The 22,505-nt window shown below is 51.7% G+C and overlaps 2 protein-coding genes across 2 annotated transcripts in view; one reads left to right on the top strand and one right to left on the bottom strand.

The window, feature by feature from the left end:
- The window catches only part of LOC144953089 (uncharacterized), a 405,883-nt gene that overhangs the window by 165,223 nt on the left and 218,155 nt on the right, over positions 1–22,505 (bottom strand). The window lies entirely within an intron of this gene.
- Positions 6–5,558, top strand: LOC144953068 (zona pellucida sperm-binding protein 3-like). Its single transcript, XM_078883586.1, has 10 exons — positions 6–86; positions 575–786; positions 1,212–1,328; positions 2,463–2,562; positions 3,221–3,398; positions 3,779–3,914; positions 4,012–4,106; positions 4,638–4,732; positions 5,141–5,269; positions 5,428–5,558. Exons 1-10 carry the CDS (start codon positions 35–37, stop codon positions 5,556–5,558), a joined length of 1,245 nt encoding a protein of 414 aa, XP_078739712.1. The 5' UTR covers positions 6–34.

Raw genomic sequence — 22,505 nt, 5'->3', positions numbered from 1 at the left:
CCGTGCTAAGTCTCGGTTTTTTGTTGTCCTTGCGATGGAGACCACGAGGGCTTTGTTTGCGGTCTTGGGGTTATGTCTTGCCTCTGGTGAGCAGAGTTTGGTCGAAAGATTATTTTACAAACGTTTTTATTTGTCGTGTAATGTAACTGCCGTGTTTACTAATGTTAACACCATAATATACACGTACTAACGATGGGCTTGGTAGTGTGGCGTGGTGGTTAATTCACTGTTCTATATACCTGAACACGAATTTGCGTCCCGGTAATGTTAACATTTGCGAGATGTGTCTAGACCTGGGGCTTTGCCCTAATTCAGCCCGTACTGATCTGTATGGTCAAACTGACGACCGCAATGTGCGAGACTTGATCCAGTAGTGGATTGCCAAAACGTATTCTTAACCTGTCGTGACGCGTGTATACATTTATTGAGGTGCTACTGGGGAATTCGAACTCTTGTATTAGCAGCTCCGTGTGTGGATGATTGACTCGAGGCTCTGAGACTTTCTACATCTTCACTGACCACCTGTGTCACTGTTTGGGTAACACTCGCGTCTCGTCCCGTGCGGCACCGCCAGCTGCAGTGGCCACCTCCGCCACGGTGAGTGTGGTGTGTGACGAGGCGACGCTCACGCTGACCGTGAGCAGGGACCTGTTCGGCACGGGTCACCTGGCCCAGGCGAGTGACCTGTCCCTGGGAGTACCAGCCTGCCCCGTCACTGGGAGCGACGCCCTTGCTGGGACGGTGACCTTCCTCTACGCACTGGAAAGCTGTGGCAGCAGCCTCCAGGTAACTGGCTGCTAGTGCTGCTGTAACATAATCTGCGCAATCCAACTGCTTTATGTTTTGGCAGAGTGTAGATGCAGAAGAATTACAATTCCGCATTCGAGTCGAGCCAGACTTCTTCAATAACAGCGGGGTTTGTCGCTTTGAAATCCTCTTGATATTTGTAGATCGATCATTGCATTATTGTGTAAAGGTCCGTTCCGGTTGACCAGTCGTACATTAGAGCGTTTTTATTCTTCCATAATACATTGGGAATCTGCATTTGCCATGGTTTGTGTGGGTGTTTTTATGGGTGACATGAGCTAGGTGAATTATTTAAACCAAGGAACAGCTGCATTGGGTCTTTCACCAAGGTGTTTGAGCTTTTTTATTATTATTCCGCTAGAATTGCAATAAGTAATAAACCCCACGTCTTCCTCCCTTCTTAGATGAGTGCAGAGCTGCTGTCTTACGAGAACTACCTCTACTACCGCCCCACGTCCAACACGAGCATTATCCGCACAAACTACGTCGCCGTGCCGGTCGTTTGCCGCTATCCCAGGCGAGTTCACCAGTAGTCTCGTTGAAATTTGCTTAATTTTGAAGTCCAGCTGAACGGCTTGCAATTCTACCGGTGTCTTTTATAACTTAATGCAATTGCGTGTTCTTGTGCTTTGCGAGGCCTGAGTTTCAATAAAGCCAATGTCAGCGAGTTAATCCACCGATGGAAAGTCTCCCTGTGCTGTCTGTCGTGGGGGTTTTTAGTGGCAACATTACTGATGGGTTCACATTAAACGCCTGTCATGGACTGCCTCAAACATCCAGCCTTGCAAGTGTCCACGCCTGAAGTGGTGCATGTGTAGGGGTGATACGCGCTGGCAGTAGGGATCGTGGGGCAGTGCGTGGTGATTGGCTGTGTAGTGGTGACGCGCGCTGACAGTGATGGATCGTGTGACAGCGCGTGGTGATTGGTCGACTAGGGTGGGTGCTCACATCGCGGTCCGCATAGGCTCCGTCTCCTCGGGAGCGAAGGACTATAAAAGGCGGTGCGCGCGGGCGCTCGGGGAGTTGGTGACCAGTAAAGACGGAGGAGGAAGAGATAGAGCCCTGAGACACCTAGTCCCGCTGTCCTTTTAAGGACCGGGACCCTGTGTGGCTCAGAGGTGGGACCTTGGGACCCGGGGCCGGACGTCCGTGTGAGGGCCCGGCCGCGGGACCCAGTGGTCGTGACCCATACCCAAGCTGGGGTGGGGTCTGTAGGTTCCCCTGGATGCTACGGGGCTGGAATGCCTGTGTGTGTAGCCGGGTGGAACGTGTCGCGTGAGCTGTAGTGACCACACGTGTTATTGTGGCAAAGACAAGTGTTAATAAAGTGTGCTACCCGTCAAGTGGTCTCCTGCCGTAATTTACAATATTACACATGCATTGCATACTGTGTAAACCACGGTTCCCTTAATTATAGTCCATTCCCCCAAGTCGTCTACTTACTCTTATTTGGTCTTCGTCGGATAAAAGTCTTGCAAGTTGCGATGTTAAATATACTATGAAAATATGGTTCTGTATCTCTTCGCTTGTCTATTCGTTGTAAGATGTTAGCGACATTGCAATAATAATCTGGTCACAAATTGGTGCAGTTGAGCATCACCCACCTCTGCTCATTGTAGAGAATGTGTACCTGATCTCTTCCGGACTGCAGGAAGGGGAACGTGTCCAGCAATGCCATCAAACCCACATGGATCCCCTTCAGCAGCGCCAAAGTTATGCAACAGCAGCTGAGCTTCACGCTGAGGCTCATGACCGGTCAGTGGTGATTTGAGGACGTTGATTGCCTATTATGCAAATGGCTACTACCAGGATGGCAATTTGGACTATAAACCCTTCAAGATGTGTACTTGGTATTGAAGAATAGGCCAGATATATGCCTGAGGTCTCTATACTTTATCTGAGGTTTAAGAATAGGTTTACCCCTTTTTTTCTGGCACAAACTGTGCTGTTTGGATGTTAAAACACCAAACAGACCTTTTTTTACAAGGAATCGTGTCTACATTAACCACTAATTGTGGTCAGAATGCAAACAAAACAACTGATAACATATGCATTGTCTTTGAAACCGATTGGTCCACACCAGACGGCTTTCTGTCGAGACGAAAGACTGCCAGAAAGAAAGCTGTCTCTGGTTTCCACCAAATGAGTTTCAAAGATGATACATATGGTTAATGCAGACATGATTCCTTTGTAAAACGTTTCAGTTTGCTGTTCTAACATCTTAACACATGTTGCCAGAAAAAAGGGAAACCTATTCTCATTTTGGTACTGGCAAAGGGAGGTACCATGATTTATCTTGGTTTCTTCCACAAGCAGTGGCGTGAGCAAGCACTTTCCTGGCTGCGCTTTTAGTCTGCACTCGGCCTTGGCAATTGTGTTTTGAAGATGTCTAATTGTGTTTTCTTTCATGAAGACGACTGGAGTGTGACGCGACCTTCCACCGTATACCAGCTGGGCCAGACTCTGCATGTCGAGGCGAGCGTGCAGACACTGAACCACGTTCCTCTCCGGATCTTCGTGGTCAGCTGCTTTGCAACCCCGGTTCCGGACAGGAACTCTCCCGTCAGCTACCAAATAATTTCTAACGCTGGGTGAGATTTCTCTCTTAATCCCACCTAATGCATGTTTATGCTCCTTGTCTTAAAGGTGACATTCCACTGCTTGAGTATATAACAGAGCCTCACCTTGGAATGCTGAAATCTTGCTCTGATGGTTAAGCCTGACCAGGTGTATGGTTAATGATTTTTATCATGTGGTGTCTGTCGGTACGTTACTGATGAGAGATGTGGTCAATGTGCGTCATTGGGGACTGATTTGGTTTGCGAGTGGGAGGGGCCCCTTAAGAGGTGGGCTTGGCGCACCCTCTGCCGTATTATACAGTGGAAGAAGAGTACTACGTCTCCTAGCGCTGGCTTTCTGCTGGCCTGCCCTATGTAAAGTCACGTGTCGTACATCTACGGTGCCTGTGCAGGTGTCTGGTGGATGGCAAAGTTTCGTATGATGCTCACCTTACTTCTGGCTTCCTGCTCCGGCAAAGTGACAACGTCCTTCGCTTCTTCATAGATTCCTTCCGCTTTCTTGCGACGTTGACCAACAATGGCGATCAGGTGATCTACTGTCATGCAGGCTTCTACAGAAACCACCTTTTAGCAACGTGGTAGGCAGTGTGGTTGAGTAATAACCATCTTCCTCTTCTCGGTCCAGGTTTTCGTCTTCTGCCAGCTGAAGGTTGCAGATGTTGCTACATCTCCAACGGCTGTCAATAAAGCTTGCACCTACAGCCCCTCGGCTGCATACAGGTTGGTCTGCTTCCTTGCATTGCCCAGCAATTTGTTTTTTAGTGTCTTCCATCCAATAGCTCAATCCATGCCTTGCATGTGGGCTACATATTATTGCATGCCTGTGTGCTTAACTAATATCCCTGAGACCTGACTTTGGTTTCTTGCTGCAACTAGTATTAAAACATTTCCTGTGCAGTCCCACGGGTCTTCTCTTGTTTAGATGTATTCAGGTGATTTATTGGTCATAGCCTGCACTTGCCTTGAGTTTAGCAACTAGTGTAGCAGCCTGCAAACGACGTCTGTCATTCGTTTGAGCTCCTTTTGAAAAATCTCAGCCTCATAGCCAGAGTTCAAATATCACTCGTGGCTAATGTCGGGAGTATCAACCGAGCCTCGCCTTCGTAGATTTTTTTTTTTTTTTCCTCAAGCTGATCACCACTGTACGTTGCTTGCCCTGAACGGGTGCTCAATCGGCACTTTGCTCAAATGTGAACGGATACGAGTAAGCATTGCCTGTGTAACTACAGACGGCGTTTGTGTACAATGCAGGTGGGTCTCTGCTGATGGCTCGGACTCGGTGTGCAGCTGCTGCGAGTCCACGTGCCCCAGTGGAAGAAGGCGCAGGGATGTGGCAGCAGTGACTGGTGAGTACAACCGTCGTATTCAGCCATTTAGTCTTGTACAGAGAACCTTGAATATCAAGGGAGTTACGTTCTTGGAAAGTGTCAGAAAAGCCAAACTGCGACATTCACTATGGTAAGCCTTGCCTAAATAATGGTGTTGGTATGTGGCAATCAGGAATGGAGGCATCGCGATTGAAATAAGTAATGTGCCAAGTAAACTAAATAGAACTAATTTCGATTTAAAGCTTTTGTGACTGCAGGGATTCATATTCTTGGTTTATTCCGTAAAATCACGTAGAAGGGAAATAAAAAAAATTACACACTAAAATTCTCATAGCTTTTGGATTGCAACACAAGCAATCATCATCAGTTGTGTATGGGCTGAAGCCTGGGCCTTCGCCACATTACTAATGTGGTCCTCTCACTCAGGACCGTCGTATGCGGTGGAAGATGTGATGCTGGGCCCCATCGTGATTGCCAAGCCCTTCTCAGATGGTGCCGAGCCAAGCAGCCCTGCAAAACAGCAGCAGCCACGGGTTTCTACATCTGCATCCAAAGGTAAAGCTACCAAATTCTTTCATGGCACGCCTTTCACACCTTGACCAAATACTTGGATAGGTCAAATGCCCCCACAACCTCCAGCATGTGGGAAAAAACTCTAGCTTTACGGCACCGCAGTTAACCACCAGCCCTTTCTCTCAATTGTTGTTTTACAGGTGCTGCTCCCGTCCTTGGTCTGGGAGTGGCTGCGCTGGTGATGGCTGTCGCAGCAAGCGCCACGGTGGCTTTGTTTGTTTCGAAGAGGCGTCACACGACTCCTTCAAAGGGATTGGAAACGAGCTTCTGATCTTCTGTTGCTTTGCTTAAGTTGTGATAAATAAAACTGATGCATTACTTCTTGTCTTGTGGGGTCTTTGCTTGGCGTTTCGAGCACTTTGTGTAACTACACCATAGCCCAGTTCATGAGGGGGTGAGCATTGAAACAATTGTGGTCTCCAATTCATGCGTGCCAGGACTAGTAGGATGTACCTAATAATAATGGATAATGTTTTTTTTTTAAGCCTTCCCAATTGTCCAAACTGGCAGTCATTGTTGTCCATGTACAACGGAGCAGTTGAACAATTTCAAGTAAACAAATCCATTCCTATGTCACTTTAATCTTCCATAAAATGGCCCCAGAAGTTTTTAACCGTGGCAGTAATTGGGCATTGGTACATTACAAAGACGGATAATGTACAACAACCGTGCAAAAAATAGGAGCATTTACTATTGTACTTAAACTGGTTGGAGTTTTACATGTGGAAATTTGTTTCCAGAGTGCCCCCACGGCCTTAAATCAACATATTACCGGTAGGAACAACAGTTCCACACTGCCCACCAGGGATTGGTGATCTGTCTTGCATAGCCACGCTCTCGATTTGTATTTCGTAGAGTGCTACGAAATACTTGGCACCACGTGACGCGCCGCCCAACGCAGCTTGCGCCGCGTGACACGGATCGCACGAATGCTCTGTCCAACCAAACTCCTACCTGCACACTCCGAAGGAACGTGTTTAGTCATTCTCGGGATGTGAGCTCAGAATCTCTGTCCATTGGATGCATGTCAAAGTTACAACAACCAACAATACAAGCTATGGGAGTGCATAGTATCTTGAAGGTACATAAATTACACTATACAAAGTATATACGTTCAAATAGCATGAATACACCAAATCCCATGATTGTGCAAATTGGCCCCAGACCAGAGTTTTGTGGTGGTGGTTGTGCAAGGTGGAGTTGAACTGGGGGTGCGGGCTAAAGTAGTGCAGCGTTTGTGCTACCTAGCTTTACAACCGTTGCATTGGATAGACTTTGCATTGACGTTCTTGCCACAGCCGCCACAGAGGAAAAACGGGCCTGGATTCAATTCAAAGAACCCAGCAATTATCAAAAGCCAGCTCCAGTATGCTGGGAAGCCTGGGCTGGCTGGTGAAAAAACAGGAAAGTGCGAGGGGTGATGTTGCTATTTGCAAGTGCTTTCATAGTACTTGGTCTCTCCACTTTGAACAAGTGGTAACACTGGAGAGACTGCATGTGCAAGGAGTTATTTTCATAAGTGGGGCGTGTGATCCTTCCAGTTGACAAATGTAGTCGTTCGTGCTATGATGTGAAAGTCGGGAGCAGGGAATGTTGAGGTCTTGTTACTGTGCCACGTTAATACCCCCAAAGAGTCTCCTACGGACGAGGAGATGTTTGCCACATAGATCATTAACAAAAAGCTTGTCATCTCATGGAGTTTTGCAAAATCTAGGCAGAGCCAGCAGGCCTGGGGATATGTTTGTACCGTGACCAGGGCACCTTGGGCAGCCTGGTGAGACCTCTATGAATAATTCTTTCCTCATTCGTCAGGTATGCTCGTGTGTGAATTTAAACTTAATGAGTCTTAAGTGAGAGAGCTCTTGGAGCAACTCTTGGGGCTTGCCAGATCTGTCCATATCTCTGCGGTATAATCTCATGGGGCACAAATATGTCTATTTAACTCTTTGGTGCTTAAAACCAGTCAATGATTGGATAAACTAAAGCCCCAAGCTTCTTAACGAGGGATATATTTATGGCATCTCTAATCTGAAAGTCTCTGAAATTGAGAGTGGGGATATTATATCATCCGCAAGCTTTTGAAAGACATCACCCTCCCGTTTGCATGTGTAGTGACATAAGAAGGGAGGGGCTGCTGTGGGCTCTGGGACCCTGGGCAGGCCAGGCGCTTAAGCCTCTTGGCACCAGGTGCTGGGTTCCCAGGTGGATCCAGACGCTTAAGCCTCTTGGCGCCAGGCGTTGGGTTCCCAGGCACTTAAGCCTCTTGGCGCCGCCAACGGGGGGGGGGGGGCTGTGTGTGCTCTGTGGGATGTCTGGTGGCGCACACGGCCCCACCACTCGTTGGACTAGGCATAAAAGGGGAGTTCCCTGGACAATCAGGGCCAGTCGTAGCTCAAGACCCAAGACACAAGACCAGCCATTTGAGGACCCTGGGATGTTGTGAGAGCCAGTGGTGGGACTCTGGAACTCCCGACTCTACGACCTTGTGAGGGCGAGTTCCAGAGCGTAGCCAGAGTAGAGTATCTAGGCTGTGTACCTAGGCTGTGTACCTAGGCTGTAACAGAGTATCAGGACTGTTGGAGAGTTGGAGTGTTGGATTGTAATAAAGAAGTTACCTCTACAAGTGTCTCCGGAACCCGTTACATTTGGCGTCAGAAGTGGCAATGGAGACAAGAAGTAAGCCACGTACCTTCAGTCCTGACGGCGATGTCGAGGAGCAAGCGGCGACGGGGCAGCCAACTCGGGCCGACAACGACGCCGCACCGCCGGCTGAGCAGCCGTCCACCACACCTGCCGATCCTCCTCCAGCGTCGGGAGCAGCAATGGAGGAAACGTTGCTTCGCCTCACTGAGCTGCTCCACGCCACCGTCTCCATCCTAGACGATATGCGTCGCTCACAGGCGGAGACAGGAGGGAGATAGGTGGCGCAGCGGCCGCGCCATTCCGCCGGCTCCAACACAAGTATGGCAGCTGTTCCCGCTGCAAATACATCCGGGTGTGTCGTCACTTCTGCCGGGGGAGCAATGACCGCTGGGAGCGACGTCACTTCCGGGCCCAGCGTGGGCCAACCAAACGACGCCGCGTCATCAGCGCTGCATCCCTCACCGCCGGGTGACAGCTGTTTGCAACCAAACAACGCCGCGTCATCAGCGCTGCGTCCCTCACCGCCGGGTGACAGCTGTCTGCAACCTAGCAACGCCGCGTCATCAGCGCTGTGTCCCTCACCGCCGGGTGACAGCTGTCTGCAACCTAGCAACGCCGCGTCATCAGCGCTGTGTCCCTCACCGCCGGGTGACAGCTGTCTGCAACCTAGCAACGCCGCGTCATCAGCGCTGTGTCCCTCACCGCCGAGTGACAGCGCTGCGAACGCGAAGCCAGCTTCAGCCGGGTTGCCAGGCAACGAGTGTGGGGCTCACGTCCAGCAACGCCTGCCGGACCTCAAGGCATTTTCTTCAGAGGGAAGAGAGTGGGCAGCGTTCGAACGCCGGTTCGTCTCTCTTATTGAGACGTCCAGCTGGTCGGAGTATGAAGCGCTCCAGGGCCTCCCGGCCATGCTCGACGACGACTGTCTCGCAGCACTCCTTGAGGTGCCACGGGCGAAACGTGCCACGCTCACGGATGCCCTTCATCAGATGCGGCTGATTTATGGACCCCCGTCCGAAGCACGTCACCGCTTCGATGCGAGGAGGAAGAAGGCCTCCGAGTCGGCGATGGGGTATCGCAGCGCGCTGCTGGCCATGGCGCGGGTTGCCTACCCTCGCATGGATGAAGACGCTGTGGAGTCACTCGTGCTGCAGAAGCTCATGAGCTTGGACAGCCAGCTTCGAGTTGCCATGCAGACAGCCGACGACGACGACGACTTCATGTCGCTAAGTGCTGCCAGGTGCATCCAAACACACCTACATTGCGATGAGGACACGACCATCGCCGCCTGCACAGGCCCACCTGATGCACAAGCCTATGACGTGCTTTCGGGGCCTCATCAGGCCTTCGTGGCAACAGAAAATCGCGGATCGTCCAACTTGCGATCTCAGCGAGATCACCACCAGCGGGAGCGGCCAATCTCGCGCCAGGACGGGGCGTCCATCGTCTGCCACAACTGTGGCCTTCGGGGCCATGTGGCGTCTGGCTGCCGGGTCCCCCGACGCCGGTCTTCAGGACCTCCGTCGCCTCAGCCACCACCGTATCCTCGGCATACCCAGGCGAGTCACGACACCTCGAACTCTCGGCCCCCACTTACAACAAGCACGCACCCTCACACCACACAGGGGGGTCATGCTTCGGAGGAGGGGGAATCGGGCCCATCATTGAGCAACCAGGCGCTCGGACCAGGTCAATGGTCCGAGTTGGCCCATAGGGTCGTTGCTGCGGCGGCAGGGTCCTCTGCCGTAGTGGGTTCCATCGAGGGCGTTGATGTTCGTATGTTTATCGATACGGGTGCGTCGGCGACCATCATTTCAGACATAATTTATAACATTCTGCCCGATACATGCCGTCCCTTGCAGCCAGTTGATGCGCCATGCTATGCCGCAAATGGGGGTTCGTTGGGCATCACCGGACGGATCAATGCTCAGATCCGCATTGCTGATGTCCAATTAGTTGGGCCCATTTTGGTCTCATCAACCCTCGCCGTTCCGTGCCTCCTCGGAACAGATTTCTTGGGGAAGATGCCCATTAAAATTCTCATTAACAAAGGGTGTATTGAGCTCCCCTCCGGCCGACGCATGGCCTTCCTGCCCACACCCACTCGGTTGCACTCCGCATCTACGACGGTGCAGGCGTTGGCGGCCTGCACAATTCACATTCCTCCCGGCTCTCAGATGTTAGTTCCCCTACGGTTTCGTAAACCCCTTGACTATGACGCGTTCATGGGGGGTGCTGTGATCGGGCCTTCGCGTTCAGCTGAACGTGTGTCGGACCTCGTGTGTGCACAAACGCTCGTGCGAAGCGACCACGACCCCTTTATCCAGGTCCTTAACGCGGGATTGGAAATGGCCGTTATCTGTCAGGGAATGGTGCTTGCTCACGCGACGCCAGCCCTGCCAGAAGATGTGATCGTGGGTCACGTAGGGGGCGAGTCTTCTTCCGTTGCCAAGCCAGGTCCTGACACAGGATAGCTCGACGCGCTTTGCTCCACTTCTGCCGATTTGTCACCAATACAGCATGCTAAATTACGCACGCTGCTGAGCGATTTCGCCGACGTTTTCAGTCAAAGCAAATTCGACATTGGCTGCACTAAATTGCTAAGCCACCACATCGACATGGGTGATGCCGCTCCAATTCGTCAAAACCCATTCAGGTTGAGCCCGGCTGAAAAGGAACATGTACGGGTGGCCGTCAACGATATGTTGGCGGCCGATGTCATTGCGCCATCAAATAGCCCATGGGAGGCGCCGATCGTTCTTGTTAAGAAGCACAACGGGAGCCTCCGCTTTTGTGTTGACTTCAGGAAACTTAATAAATTTCTGTGGCCGACGCCTACCCACTTCCCAGGATGGACGAGTCGCTCGATGCCTTAGCAGGTGCGCACTACTTCTCCACCTTGGATCTCCCCTCGGGGTTTTGGCAGCTACCCCTTGATGACGCATCCAAACCAAAGACGGCCTTTCGCACGCCGCAGGGACTGTTCCAATTCAACAGACTTCCCATGGGTCTTCACTCGGCCCCGGCGACGTTCCAGCACCTGATGGAGCTGGTCCTCGCTGGGCTCCAGTGGGATTCTTGCCTAATCTACCTCGACGATGTAATCGTGTTCAGCAAAACTTTTGATGAACACCTCACGCGATTGAAGGCAGTTTTCCTTAAAATGCGGGCGGCTAACCTCAAATTCAAACCGCAAAAGTGCCACCTCATGAGGGATTCGGTTCGTTACTTGGGCCATATTGTCAGCCGCTCGGGAATTGCCACGGACCCCGAAAAGACAAATTGCGTGCGCTCATGGCCAACTCTTACCTCTGTTGGGGAGGTGCGGAGTTTTATCGGCTTCGCCTCATATTATCGACGATTTGTTGCGGGATTCGCATCCATCGCGAAGCCCCTCCACGCATTAACGGCCAAAGGGGTAAAATTCCGTTGGGGAGAGTTAGAACAGGCATCGTTCAATGCCGTCCGAAAAGCACTGGTCGATGCTCCTACCCTGTGTTATCCAGATTTTACCACTCCGTTCATTCTGGATACAGACGCCAGCAACACCGGAATTGGAGAGGTGCTGTCGCAAATTGTCAATGGAGTGGAGCGCGTCGTCGCCTATGGCAGCAGGGTGCTGTCGCCCGCGGAGCAACGTTACTGCGTGATGCGCCGCGAATTGCTTGCTGTCGTTTTTTTCATAAAGCAGTACAGACCATACGTGTATGGCAGGCATTTCACAGTCCGCTCCGACCACGCGGCACTACAATACGCCTTGCGAGTGGACCAACCATCTGGACAGCTCTCGCGTTGGCTCGAGATCCTCCAGGACTTTGCGTTCACTGTCATTTACCGCAAGGGGATTCAACACGGGAACGCCGACCAATGGGCACTGTGCTTGTTTTTTGGGTGCGGGGCGTTGTAAGCAGCCTGACGGGGTACCGCCCCCATCCCTTGCGGCCGCGGCCGGAGATGGGGTCGGAGACCACGGGGCTCCATCCACGCAAGTTCTGCAGGACGCATTGCTGGGCCTCGGGTTGGACGACTGGGGACGTCTTCAGATGGAAGACGTCTCCCTCCTCAAATTGAGACGCCGCGCTAGGGATGCCGAGGGTCACAGGGGGCAGGGGGGCCCCGTATCATATGTCATCCGGGAAGGCGTCCTCATGCATTGGGATGGGGGGTCCCAATCCCACACGTTGGTGGTGCCCACCTGCCTGCGGGGGCGACTTGTGTGGGAAACCCACAGTCGCCTCTTGCACTTGGGTGTTCAGAAAACACTAGCTAAAATCCAATTGGAATTTTTCTGGCCGGGCGTGGCAAACGATGTGGCTGACCTTGTGCAAGGTTGCACAGAATGTGCACGGCGGAAACCACCTGCTAGGCCATCCTGCCCGCCACTCTAATCCATTAAGGTTTCCCGGGTCAAGGAGATTGTCGCATTGGATATTTTGGGTCCATTTCCCGATACTCCTCGGGGTAGTAAGTACCTTTTGGTTGGGGTCGAATATTTTACCCGATGGGCCATGGCCTGGCCACTCCCCAACCAGTCTGCAGCAGCCATTACGGAGGCCTTCTTCCAGGGCTACGTCCTGGATAAGGGTCCTCCCGAACGCCTGCTGACCGACCAAGGGAAAAATTTATCTTCCACCCTGTTGCGGGATGTGTGCAACCTGCTAGGGACACACAAAATCCGCACCTCGCCATATCACCCCCAGACTGACGGTATGGTCGAGCTATTACATAGGACACTTACCTCCATGCTAAGCAACCAGGTGTCTGAGTCACAGACTGATTGGGATCTCCACATACCTGGTGTCTTGGCCGCCTATAGAATGGCGCCCCATGCTGCCACGGTATACTCGCCGTTCTATCTTATGTATGGTAGGGAGGTTTGCCCCCCAATCGACGTACAATTGCGCATTAAACAGCCCGCACCTAATGCTAAGATTGCCGACCACATCCGTGCTAATGTGCGTCATCTCGTGGATGCCCGGGAGGCTGCTCAAAATAACTCAGAAGCCCGTCAGCTTGCCAACGAGCGGTTGCGGAATCTCCGCACGTCCCGCCACGTTTGGGTAGAAGGGGACCGCGCCTGGCTCCACTACCCGCAGGTACCATTGGCTACTTCCTCAAAACTGCTTAAGCCTTGGAGAGGCTCAGTTGTTATTATTCGCGTTCTCCGCCCGCAGTGTGTCAGGATCCAGCATGGAAAGCGACGTTGGTTCGTGCACCCGTCACGTCTAAAACCTTACATTCAACCCTACACACCTCCTTCACTTCTTCGGGGCCGAGAGTGCGACATGTCTGACGAGCCGCGCCGCGATGATGTTGCTTCTAACTCTCGGGCAGGTCCCGCTGTCCCGCCCTCAGGTGCCTTGGGAATGAAACCCGCCACGGCCGACCCAGCGAGAACAAGCTTGCCCGCGGGATCAGCGACCCAGGACACAAGTGCAACAGCGGGTCGTCGGTCCCCTCCCGCCTCCGTCGCGACCGATGGACCTGCCACTCGGACTCGCTCCAAACTCAAACGATTTTCATGACCCCCGCCCAGGAACTCTCATCCCAACGCGACGCCACTCACCTTGCCATTATGTATAGTGGGCAATTGGGGCGTCCGTTCATCCTGCATATGTGTTTATACAGTGTTGTTCTGCATCGGTGACCACAGGAGGGGGAGAGGCGCTTTCTTCTCATTTTTTTTTCTTGATTTGTCACACACTCATTCTGATGGTTAACAAATAATTTATTGTACAATTGTATTTTTTTTTGACAGCCGGGTCGGCTGGAGGCTACGTAGAGGGGGGTAATGTAGTGACATAAGAAGGGAGGGGCTGCTGGGGGCTCTGGGACCCTGGGCGGGCCAGGCGCTTAAGCCTCTTTGCACCAGGCGCTGGGTTCCCAGGCGGGTCCAGGCGCTTAAGCCTCTTCGCGCCAGGCGTTGGGTTCCCAGGCGCTTAAGCCTCTTGGCGCCGCCAACGGGGGGGGGGGGGGGGAGGGGGCTATGTGTGCTCTGTGGGATGTCTGGTGGCGCACACGGCCCCACCCCTCGTTGGACTAGGCATAAAAGGGGAGCTCCCTGGACAATCAGGGCCAGTCGTAGCTCAAGACCCAAGACACAAGACCTGCCATCTGAGGACCCTGGGATGTTGTGAGAGCCAGTGGTGGGACTCTGGAACTCCCGACTCTACGATCTTGTGAGGGCGAGTTCCAGAGCGTAGCCAGAGTAGAGTATCTAGGCTGTGTACCTAGAGTGTTGGATTGTAATAAAGAAGTTACCTCTACAAGTGTCTCCGGAACCCGTTACACATGCAAGAGGTCATAAACCATTTCCAGCCCAGACTCCCAACTACAGTAGATTATCCGGTGGCTTAATGGGGAAGGGTATGCCCGATTTTCACGTAGTTATTTAAAATCGAAAAAATGTTGGGAAATTTTTGTATGACATGTTTTTTGGTGTGTGGATTTTTTTTTGTATTTCAAAAAATACTCGGAAATTGACCAATAAACATGCAAGCAGACAAAACAAATATCCGACTGTAAACAGTTACTGTATTTACTGAATCATACCACTGCAATCTCGAAGACTGAATAGGGTGATATACGTATTTGATGATCGCTGGACTGCTGCAGCTTTTTAGAGTGGTGCTCTAGTGAATACACTCATTTTTCTCCTGATCGCATGACCTATGTCGTGATTGTAGCATCACTACTGTGTACACGCACACGTGTGACGTCACTATGCCGGGAGCGTCACTACCACGTGGGTCTACACACACACATGACGTCATCCCGGCTGTAGGCGGGAATGACGTCAGGGCCGGTTCTGGACTCGGGAGACCACGGGGGTGGTGTGAGGTCGTGGCACGCTCTGTGATCCCGGCTGGACACGTGACCGGATACCAGTGGGGGGCCGGGGGTCCAGGGGGCACCTCGGGGGGCACGTGAACAGCAGGGGGGGGGGCTTCGAGAGGGTTCTCGAAGGGAGGCGTAGCCGGGGTGGGGCCCGGGCAAGCCGTGGCCCATATAAGCAGCCTCCTCACGAGGTTCGAGGATGCCCATGCCAAGAATGAAGATGCATCGTGAAGACGCCAAGAAGACTCAAGCCTCTAGTCAGCGGACCTGCCAGTAGCCCACCTGGCTGGGTCACGCTAGAGTAGCTGAGAGTTAGAGAAGTGTGTGTTAGCTAGAGTACGTTGGTGGTCACCACCCTATGTGTAATGTACAGTGTTATAATACTTACTGTTCTAATAAATGGGTGTTGCCTCCCAAGAAGTGTGTGCGCCTAAATTGAACCCACTGCATTTGGTGTTTAGAAGTGGCTAACGTTAGGTGTTATCCTAGTCAGTATAATATGCCCACGATTACTATAACTTACTTGGATGCTTTCACACGACGGGGACGGCGGAAAAAACATCTTCCGGGCGGCCCCGGGTTCTGCAGCCCCGGTGAAGGAGGGAGAGGGCGCTGCAGGTGGGGCAGCAGGACGCACATCACGTCGCTGCTTCGTTGCCATCGAGAGAGAGAGAGCGCCGGAGCTAGAGGGGAGAGGACGCCGCCGTTGCTGCGGGTGCCTGGGCAGGAAATTCGCGCTGGAAATTCGCGCGCACACCATGCATGCGCTGCCGCCATCTTGGCGGTGGGTTGGAACGCCGTTCCCGCCATTTTCAACACCTGCAGAGGGAGATCTTCGGCCGTCTCGGTGGCATCCTGTCGCAAGAGGATACCGTGCTCACCATCCAAGATTCTTCAAGTTCCACCCTGCCATCCTCACAGCCTCTAAGGCGAGTCGTGACACAATGAACCCGGCCCTAAAAACACACCTCACCCATCTTACGCATGCCGGGTTGCGTTTGCGTGTTGTTTCTTTTTTGCTTGCTGGGCTGTGGTACATGTTATTTTGGCTGTGTGAGTGTAGAATGAACGCGGCGTCTGTGCTCGTGTGTTGCTGTGGAACTTTTTTTTTGTGTGCGGTTACGGCATCGGATCGTTATCTTGATGGGGCATTTAATGATGAATTCATTGTCAAGTGTCTCGAGCTCCGTTAACGTCCTGTGGGTTGCCGTGTTAATGACTCGCGTTGTTACATCGTTTATGTTGTTGCGGAGTCGCGAATGTTATTGGGTATACTGTATGGAGCTTCGCTCGTGATTGTTCATGTGTGACTGTCAGAAACTTTGATTGTGATCGTTGTCAATGTGTGACTGTCAGAAACTTTGATCGTCATTGTTGCCAAGGTACAAACCATATGGAGCTTTGTTCGTGATTGTTATCAATGTATAGACTGTATCGATCCTTGCTCGAGAGTGTATGGACTGTTGGGTACTTGCTTGTGATTATTTACTATGTACGGATTGTCTGGGGTATTGCTTGTATGTGTTGTGATGTTGTGAAATTGCGATTGTGTGTGGGATGATTGAATGTTGCGTGTTTCTTGATTTGGGTGCCGAAGCCCCGTGGAAATCCCATGGTTGCCGTTGTGTAGGATTTTTGAATGACATGACCGGTGTGGTTCGAACTCGCTGATGGGTTCGAGGGTGCCCCTTGGATTCTGTGTGGTTCAGGAGTGCGTTGGGCTGTGGATTGCCGCCAGATGGCATCGCTCTCTCCGCTCGATTGTGTACAGCCGATTGCTGCAATGCAAGTCTTGGAGAGAGTGATCGATGTCTCCTCCCAGCTCGATTGTGTACAGCCGCATGATGCAATGCAAGTCTCCGAGAGAGTGATCGATGTGTCCTCTGTCTCGATTTTGTACAGCCGAACGCTGAAATGCGAGCCTGGTGAGAGACAAGCTTTAAAAATTTCCCCCCGATACGGCTGACGCGTGAAACTGGTTGTGACACGCGTCGGAAAGGCGGTAGGGTGGTAACATGGAAATTTCCCCCGATATGGCCGACGTGCACGGTTTTAGGATGGAGACGCCACGTCGGAAAGGCGGGGAGTGCTAACGGGTGACACGTAATGTCTGTGGTGGTCCTCAGTGAGGGCTGCTGGGACGCAAGCGCGGGAAACCACGGAAATGAGGTTCGGGGGTGCGGACGCCACTTTGCACGAGCACGGGTAGCCTTGGAGATGCGGTTTGAGCATACGGCCGCCATTTTGTGCACGCCTGGGAGCCGCGGCGATGGTTGCGCGTTGGGCCGCCATTTTTTTTATGCGCGCGGGAAACCGCGCAGATGTTCGTGCGTTGGGCCGCCATTTTGTGCACACGCAGATAACCACAGCGATGTTCATGCGCCGGGCCGCCATTCTGGGCGTGCGCGGGAAGCCGTGGGGACGCGGGTTGCGCATGTGGCCGCCATTTTGTATGTACACGGGTGGCCTCGGAGATGTTTGCGTTGCACGTGTGAACTATTTCTGGGCAAGAGCAGGCATTTTTTTTTTGTGCCATGTCGATTACACATATTTTCACAAAAAATGTAGATACTGGGGCAACCCTGAAGTGAGACGTTTTTGCCCAGTACATGGGTCAGCCTGGAAGCATGACTTCCTTGACCCGGGATGCTGTAAAACATCCAACGTTTTACCTTTGGGTGCAGCATACTGGCTCGACCTTGAAGCGTGACTTCCTTCAGCCAGCACATGGGTCGACCCTGAAGTGCGACTTTTCGACCTGGGACGTAGGGAGACGTCTGGAATGTTAAGCAGTGTGTGTAGGTAGGTGTTAGACTTTCGGTCTTCGCCCTATTGCCACCTGTGGGGTGGAACGGTAGCGGAGCGGTGTGAGACCCTGCCATCCATGGGGTGGTTGTGTGATTTTGGTTTGATTACCGGTGTTGGTTGTGCATCCAATGCGTCGAAATCTATGTATTTTAGTTTTTCTGTCTTCCGCTGGGTGGAATACGATCATCTCCACTTCCCTGGGCCCGGGTGGCTGTCGTGTCCGACGAGCTGAGGCGCAGGCTTGTGGTGCTGTGCCTCAGGAGGTGGTTTCTTCTCGTCACAGAATTCCTGCACCTGCCGCCCTTGGAGTCGCCGGTTGTGCTGACCAGATGTGGACTTAAAGGGGGGAGTGGAGCCCCCGTACTGCTCATCCTGTTGCCCAACTCCTGGGAAGGGGCCGTGCCCTCTTTGGGCCTTTTTCAAGTTCCCCCAGGACCTCCAGGGAGAGCGGGCTTGCCTCCCCTGAGGGCTCGGCCACGCGAACTCCTTCGAAAGACTGGCCGCTGTGCATGACTCTGACGCCTTGTTGATTGCTTACACCGTTGTCGAGCAGTCACATTAACATGTCGGTCCGTGCGTACAATTTCACATGGATGGGCTGTGCTGAGGGAAAAGTGGGTTGACCAGTTCTTCTCGGTGAACATGTGTTGTTGTTGGTTCCCCTCGTTCCATACGTTTTACCCTTCCCCCCCCCTCTCTCGGTGTGTGTACATATGTTCTCGCTGTAATTATTATCGTCGCCAGTTATTTATTGATGTTGTTGTTGGAGACTGTTGTTTCTGTATTGTCACAGCCGGGATGGCTGTTTTTTACATGGGGGAGGGTGATGTAATGATTGTATTATTACTACTGTGTACACACTCACACGTGTGACGTCACTATGCCGGGAGCGTCACTACCACGTTGGTCTACACACACACATGACGTCATCCAGATATATAAACATAGACATAACTTCATCCGAGAAGATGGAAACAAATTGAGAAATCATTGGAAGGATGTTATTAACCAGGTATAACCTTAACTGCTTTATGGTGTGCCTTCATATCCGCATCTACAGTCTCTTACACCCAGCCCTACTCATTCCCATCATTCGGAAATTTGCCGTTGCATGTCGAGCTTGCAGCGCAGGTCATTTACCGCTCCCTGCTCCTCAGGTTATCTGCCGTCAATGTCATTTTTGCTTCCCCCCCCACCCTCTTTATCCTTGGCTATACCCCCCTCCCTCCCTCATTTATATAACCCCCTGTTACTAGCAGCTCTTTTGCCTACTTTAGCAACTGTTTTTTTTCTGTGGTTGTCCCACCTGATGACGGACGCTTGTGTTGCGTCCGAAACGTCGATGTTTATTTATTTATTTAGCTATTTCTTTGTGCATATTTTTATTTGCTTATTTGTTTGTTTGTTCCTACGTGACTTTACCAAAAGAACCAAAGAGTATGGATCCTTGCAGTCACGAAAACTTCAAATCTAGAATTATCTCTTCCACTCACTCCGGGTCATTAGCCGTTACCACCGGAGCATCCCATTCAGTGTCGAAAACTCAAGGAAATCCAATACTTGTTTACCCCTTAACGATGCTTCATGGAACGTCCGCACCCTCCTGGACTCTGACGATAAGCAAACTACAGACCGCACAGAAGGACAGTCCTCGTGGCCCATTAATTCAGAGAATACAACATCAACATTGTAGCGATTAGTGAAATCCTCTTACATGGAGACGACTCTCTCACAGAGGCAGAAGTTTGTGAGGGCTACGCCTTCTCTGGAAGGGTGATCCAGAAGATGCTCACCACCTCCAAGGTGTGGGTTTTGCTGTGCAAAGCTCAATCATTTAATGCGTCGCTGAATTCCCTATTGGTATTATTGAGCTTCTGATGATGTGGCGCATTCCCTTGGCCGGGGGGCACTCTGCCAAACTCATCAGTGCTCATGGGCCTATGCTGGATGCAGACAATGATGCCAAGGAGGCTTTCAATAAAGCTCTCGTCACTGCCATTAAAAACACACTGCGCACCGACAAGCTACTCCTCATGGGATACTTTAATGCCAGGGTGGGCTCGGAACACCAGATGTGTGACCGTGTACTAGGCCGACATGTGCCGGGTGAGCATAATAGCAACGGGCTGCGGCGACTCTCCCTATGCTCCAAAGAACATCTTGTTCCGGTTTAAGCACAAACACAATAACTTATGGCAACACTCCCGCTCTAAACACTGGCACCTGCTAGATTACATCATCATCCGTCAGTGCGACCACAAGGAGGTGCTAGTAACCCGATCCATGAGTGGAGTGGAATATTGGACTGATCACCATATGATCAGAGCCTAGTTCCACGTTGAGATCCGTCCACGCCATCCAAGGAAGGCCCAAAATAAGAGACGGAACGGCAATGCTCTCAAACATCCAGTTGTCACAAAAAAACTGGACCACCAGCTGGACCTGTCTACAGACCAAATGCCTAGTCCACAAAGCCGTCCTTTCCGACCGAGACTCTGCCACTCTCCAATGCTCCCTCTCCAAGGCCAAAGCAGAGTCCCAGTGTGCTCTCCATGCCATGGAGGACACCTGGTGGGTCCAAACACGCAGATGAGATCCAAAGCCGCCTGGCAGACACAAACAACACCCAAGAGTTTTATGATGCCGTCAAAGCCCTCTATGGCCACCAAAACAAGCCATCACCCCGGTCAGGTCTTCTTATGGCAACACGCTTTTCAAGGACCACCAAAAGATCTTGGAGAGATGGGCAGAGCACTTTTTTAATATCCTCAACCACATCAACCCCACAGACCCGCTCATCCTCGAGACACTGTCTGATATCCTGCCCATTCATGAACTCGACACTCCACCACCATTTTCTGAGGTCGACCAGGCAGTCAAAGGCCTGAAAAACAATGAAAGTGCTGGACCCAACGGCCTCCAAGCTGAGATGCTGAAGCAAGGGAGATACCTCCTCCTTCACTGCTTGCAACTTCTCATCAAGTCCATCTAGCTGTCCATAACCATCCCACAGGAATGGAAGGACGCGAATATTGTAGTTAGCTATACAAAAAGAAGGGTGACGAAGAGGCTTGCGGCAACGCACAAAAACCAGACCCCAACAGTCCTTTGAACTGCAATATGCAGACGACTGTGCACTCATGGTTCATACCCCAGAATCCATGCAGCACGCCCTCAACCGGGTCTCCTCCTAGCGCTTTGTCGGCCTCCAAATCAATACTTAGAAGACAGAAATAATTGCCCAACTCTCATCCACATGCACCTCACTCCCTATCTTCATTATCGGTGGTATTCACCTCAAAATGGTTACCCCATTTCACCTATCTCGGTTCTGCTCTCTCCCCTACGTGCTCTCTTGACGATGAAATTGACACTCGCGTCAACAGAGCCTCCTTCCTTTGGATGCCTCCAGGCCAGGGTCTTCAAAAACTGTAAGCTCAAGACCCACACCAAGGTGGGAGTTTGCAATGCCGTTTTTGATTCCACCCTGCTTCATGGCTCAGACAATTGGACCTCATACAGGTGGCAAATTAAGATCCTGGAAGCCTTCCACATCAGATGCCTCCAGCGCATCCTAGGGATAACCTGAGAGGACAAAGTTCTACATACTGAGATCCTCACCAACACAAAGTCGTCCTGCATTGAGGTAAGCATGGCCACATGGACACCTCCACTGGCTTGGCCATGTGGTCCGCATGACTGATCACCTGCTCCCCCGTCGAGTTCTCTAACGCCAACTCAGCGCAGCTAAACGCTCCACTAGAGGACAGAAAAAGTGCTTCGAGGACCACAGCAAGGACCTGCTGAAGCACTGTAACATCAATTCCTTCAGCCTGGAACCCCTGGCGCTGGACAGGTCCAGCTGGTGGTCCACTTGTGCCAGAGCAATCAGCACCTGGAAGACGCCATCTCACAGTGGAGATGCGAGAGATGCACCCAAAGACACTCCCAGACACCAACGCACAGCTGGGATAACGACATCCGAGACCCAACACACGTGTCCTATCTGCAGCAGAGTGTGCGGCTGTCGCATTGGCATCCACAGCCAGATGAAGTTGCACTAACGCCAAAAGTGCTAGCCCACCCACAAGAGGAGCAATCGTCATCATCTTTTCTCGATAGACACCCAAGAGAGAGATCTAGTAACTATAGTAGTATTTTTCGATACTCTTCGGTTCTTTCGGTAAAGTCACATAGGTATAAAAATACAAATAAATAAATTAAATCACGACATTTCGATTGCAACACAAGCAATCATCATCAGGTGTTAAAACCACAGCAAGAACATGTTTTGCTGAAGTGGGAGAGAGATACCGTGGTAAGAGGTTAAAAAGGTAAGAGAGGGGGGAGGGGGGTAGGGGAGCGTTGTGTGGACGCTAGGAGAGGGAGACGTGAAGCGAGGACGGGGGGAAGTGGGCGGAGCTGGGAGTGGGATGCTGAGAGTGCTCGTGATACACCAGGGGAAGACGCTACTACAAAGCAGCAACAGTACCAATAAAGGCAACAACTCCCTTGCAGTAGCAATGCCAAACGCTAGGGAAGCGATTAACTCAGCAAAATAGACTATTGGCCGGTAAATATGGTGCTGTGGTTTTCCCACCTGATGATTTGCTTGTGTTGCGATCGAATCGTCCTGATTTAATTTATTTATTTGTATTTTTATACCTACGTGACTTTACCAAAAGAACCAAAGTGTCTGGATCCCTGCAGTCATGAAAACTTAAAATCTAGTATTTTTCGACTGCACATTTCAAAGGGGAGGGAGGGGGAATAGGACATCAGTGGGGGCGACAGGCGAGGCACAAAGCACCAAAAAGTCTTCCAAACGAGCTACAAAGTGTTTTCTTAGCCCGTGCTGCAGACGTAATTGTGCAGTCTGGCTTGTCTCCATGCACGCTGTCCAGGATTATCCTCAGCGTGTGCTCTTGCA

The sequence above is a fragment of the Lampetra fluviatilis genome, chromosome 72 (genome assembly GCF_964198595.1).
Source record: "Lampetra fluviatilis chromosome 72, kcLamFluv1.1, whole genome shotgun sequence".
Lineage (NCBI taxonomy): Eukaryota > Metazoa > Chordata > Hyperoartia > Petromyzontiformes > Petromyzontidae > Lampetra > Lampetra fluviatilis.
Note: the sequence above shows the minus strand (reverse complement) of the source record. Positions and strands in the feature narration are given on the sequence as shown.

What these genes read in the sequence shown, in the direction of transcription:
- LOC144953068 (XM_078883586.1), top strand. Translation starts at nt 35, where the DNA reads ATGGAGACCACGAGGGCTTTGTTTGCGGTCTTGGGGTTATGTCTTGCC. An exon ending in TGACCAACAATGGCGATCAG is followed by an intron (nt 3,915 to 4,011) that starts GTGATCTACTGT and finishes TTCTCGGTCCAG; the next exon opens with GTTTTCGTCTTCTGCCAGCT. An exon ending in GGATGTGGCAGCAGTGACTG is followed by an intron (nt 4,733 to 5,140) that starts GTGAGTACAACC and finishes CCTCTCACTCAG; the next exon opens with GACCGTCGTATGCGGTGGAA.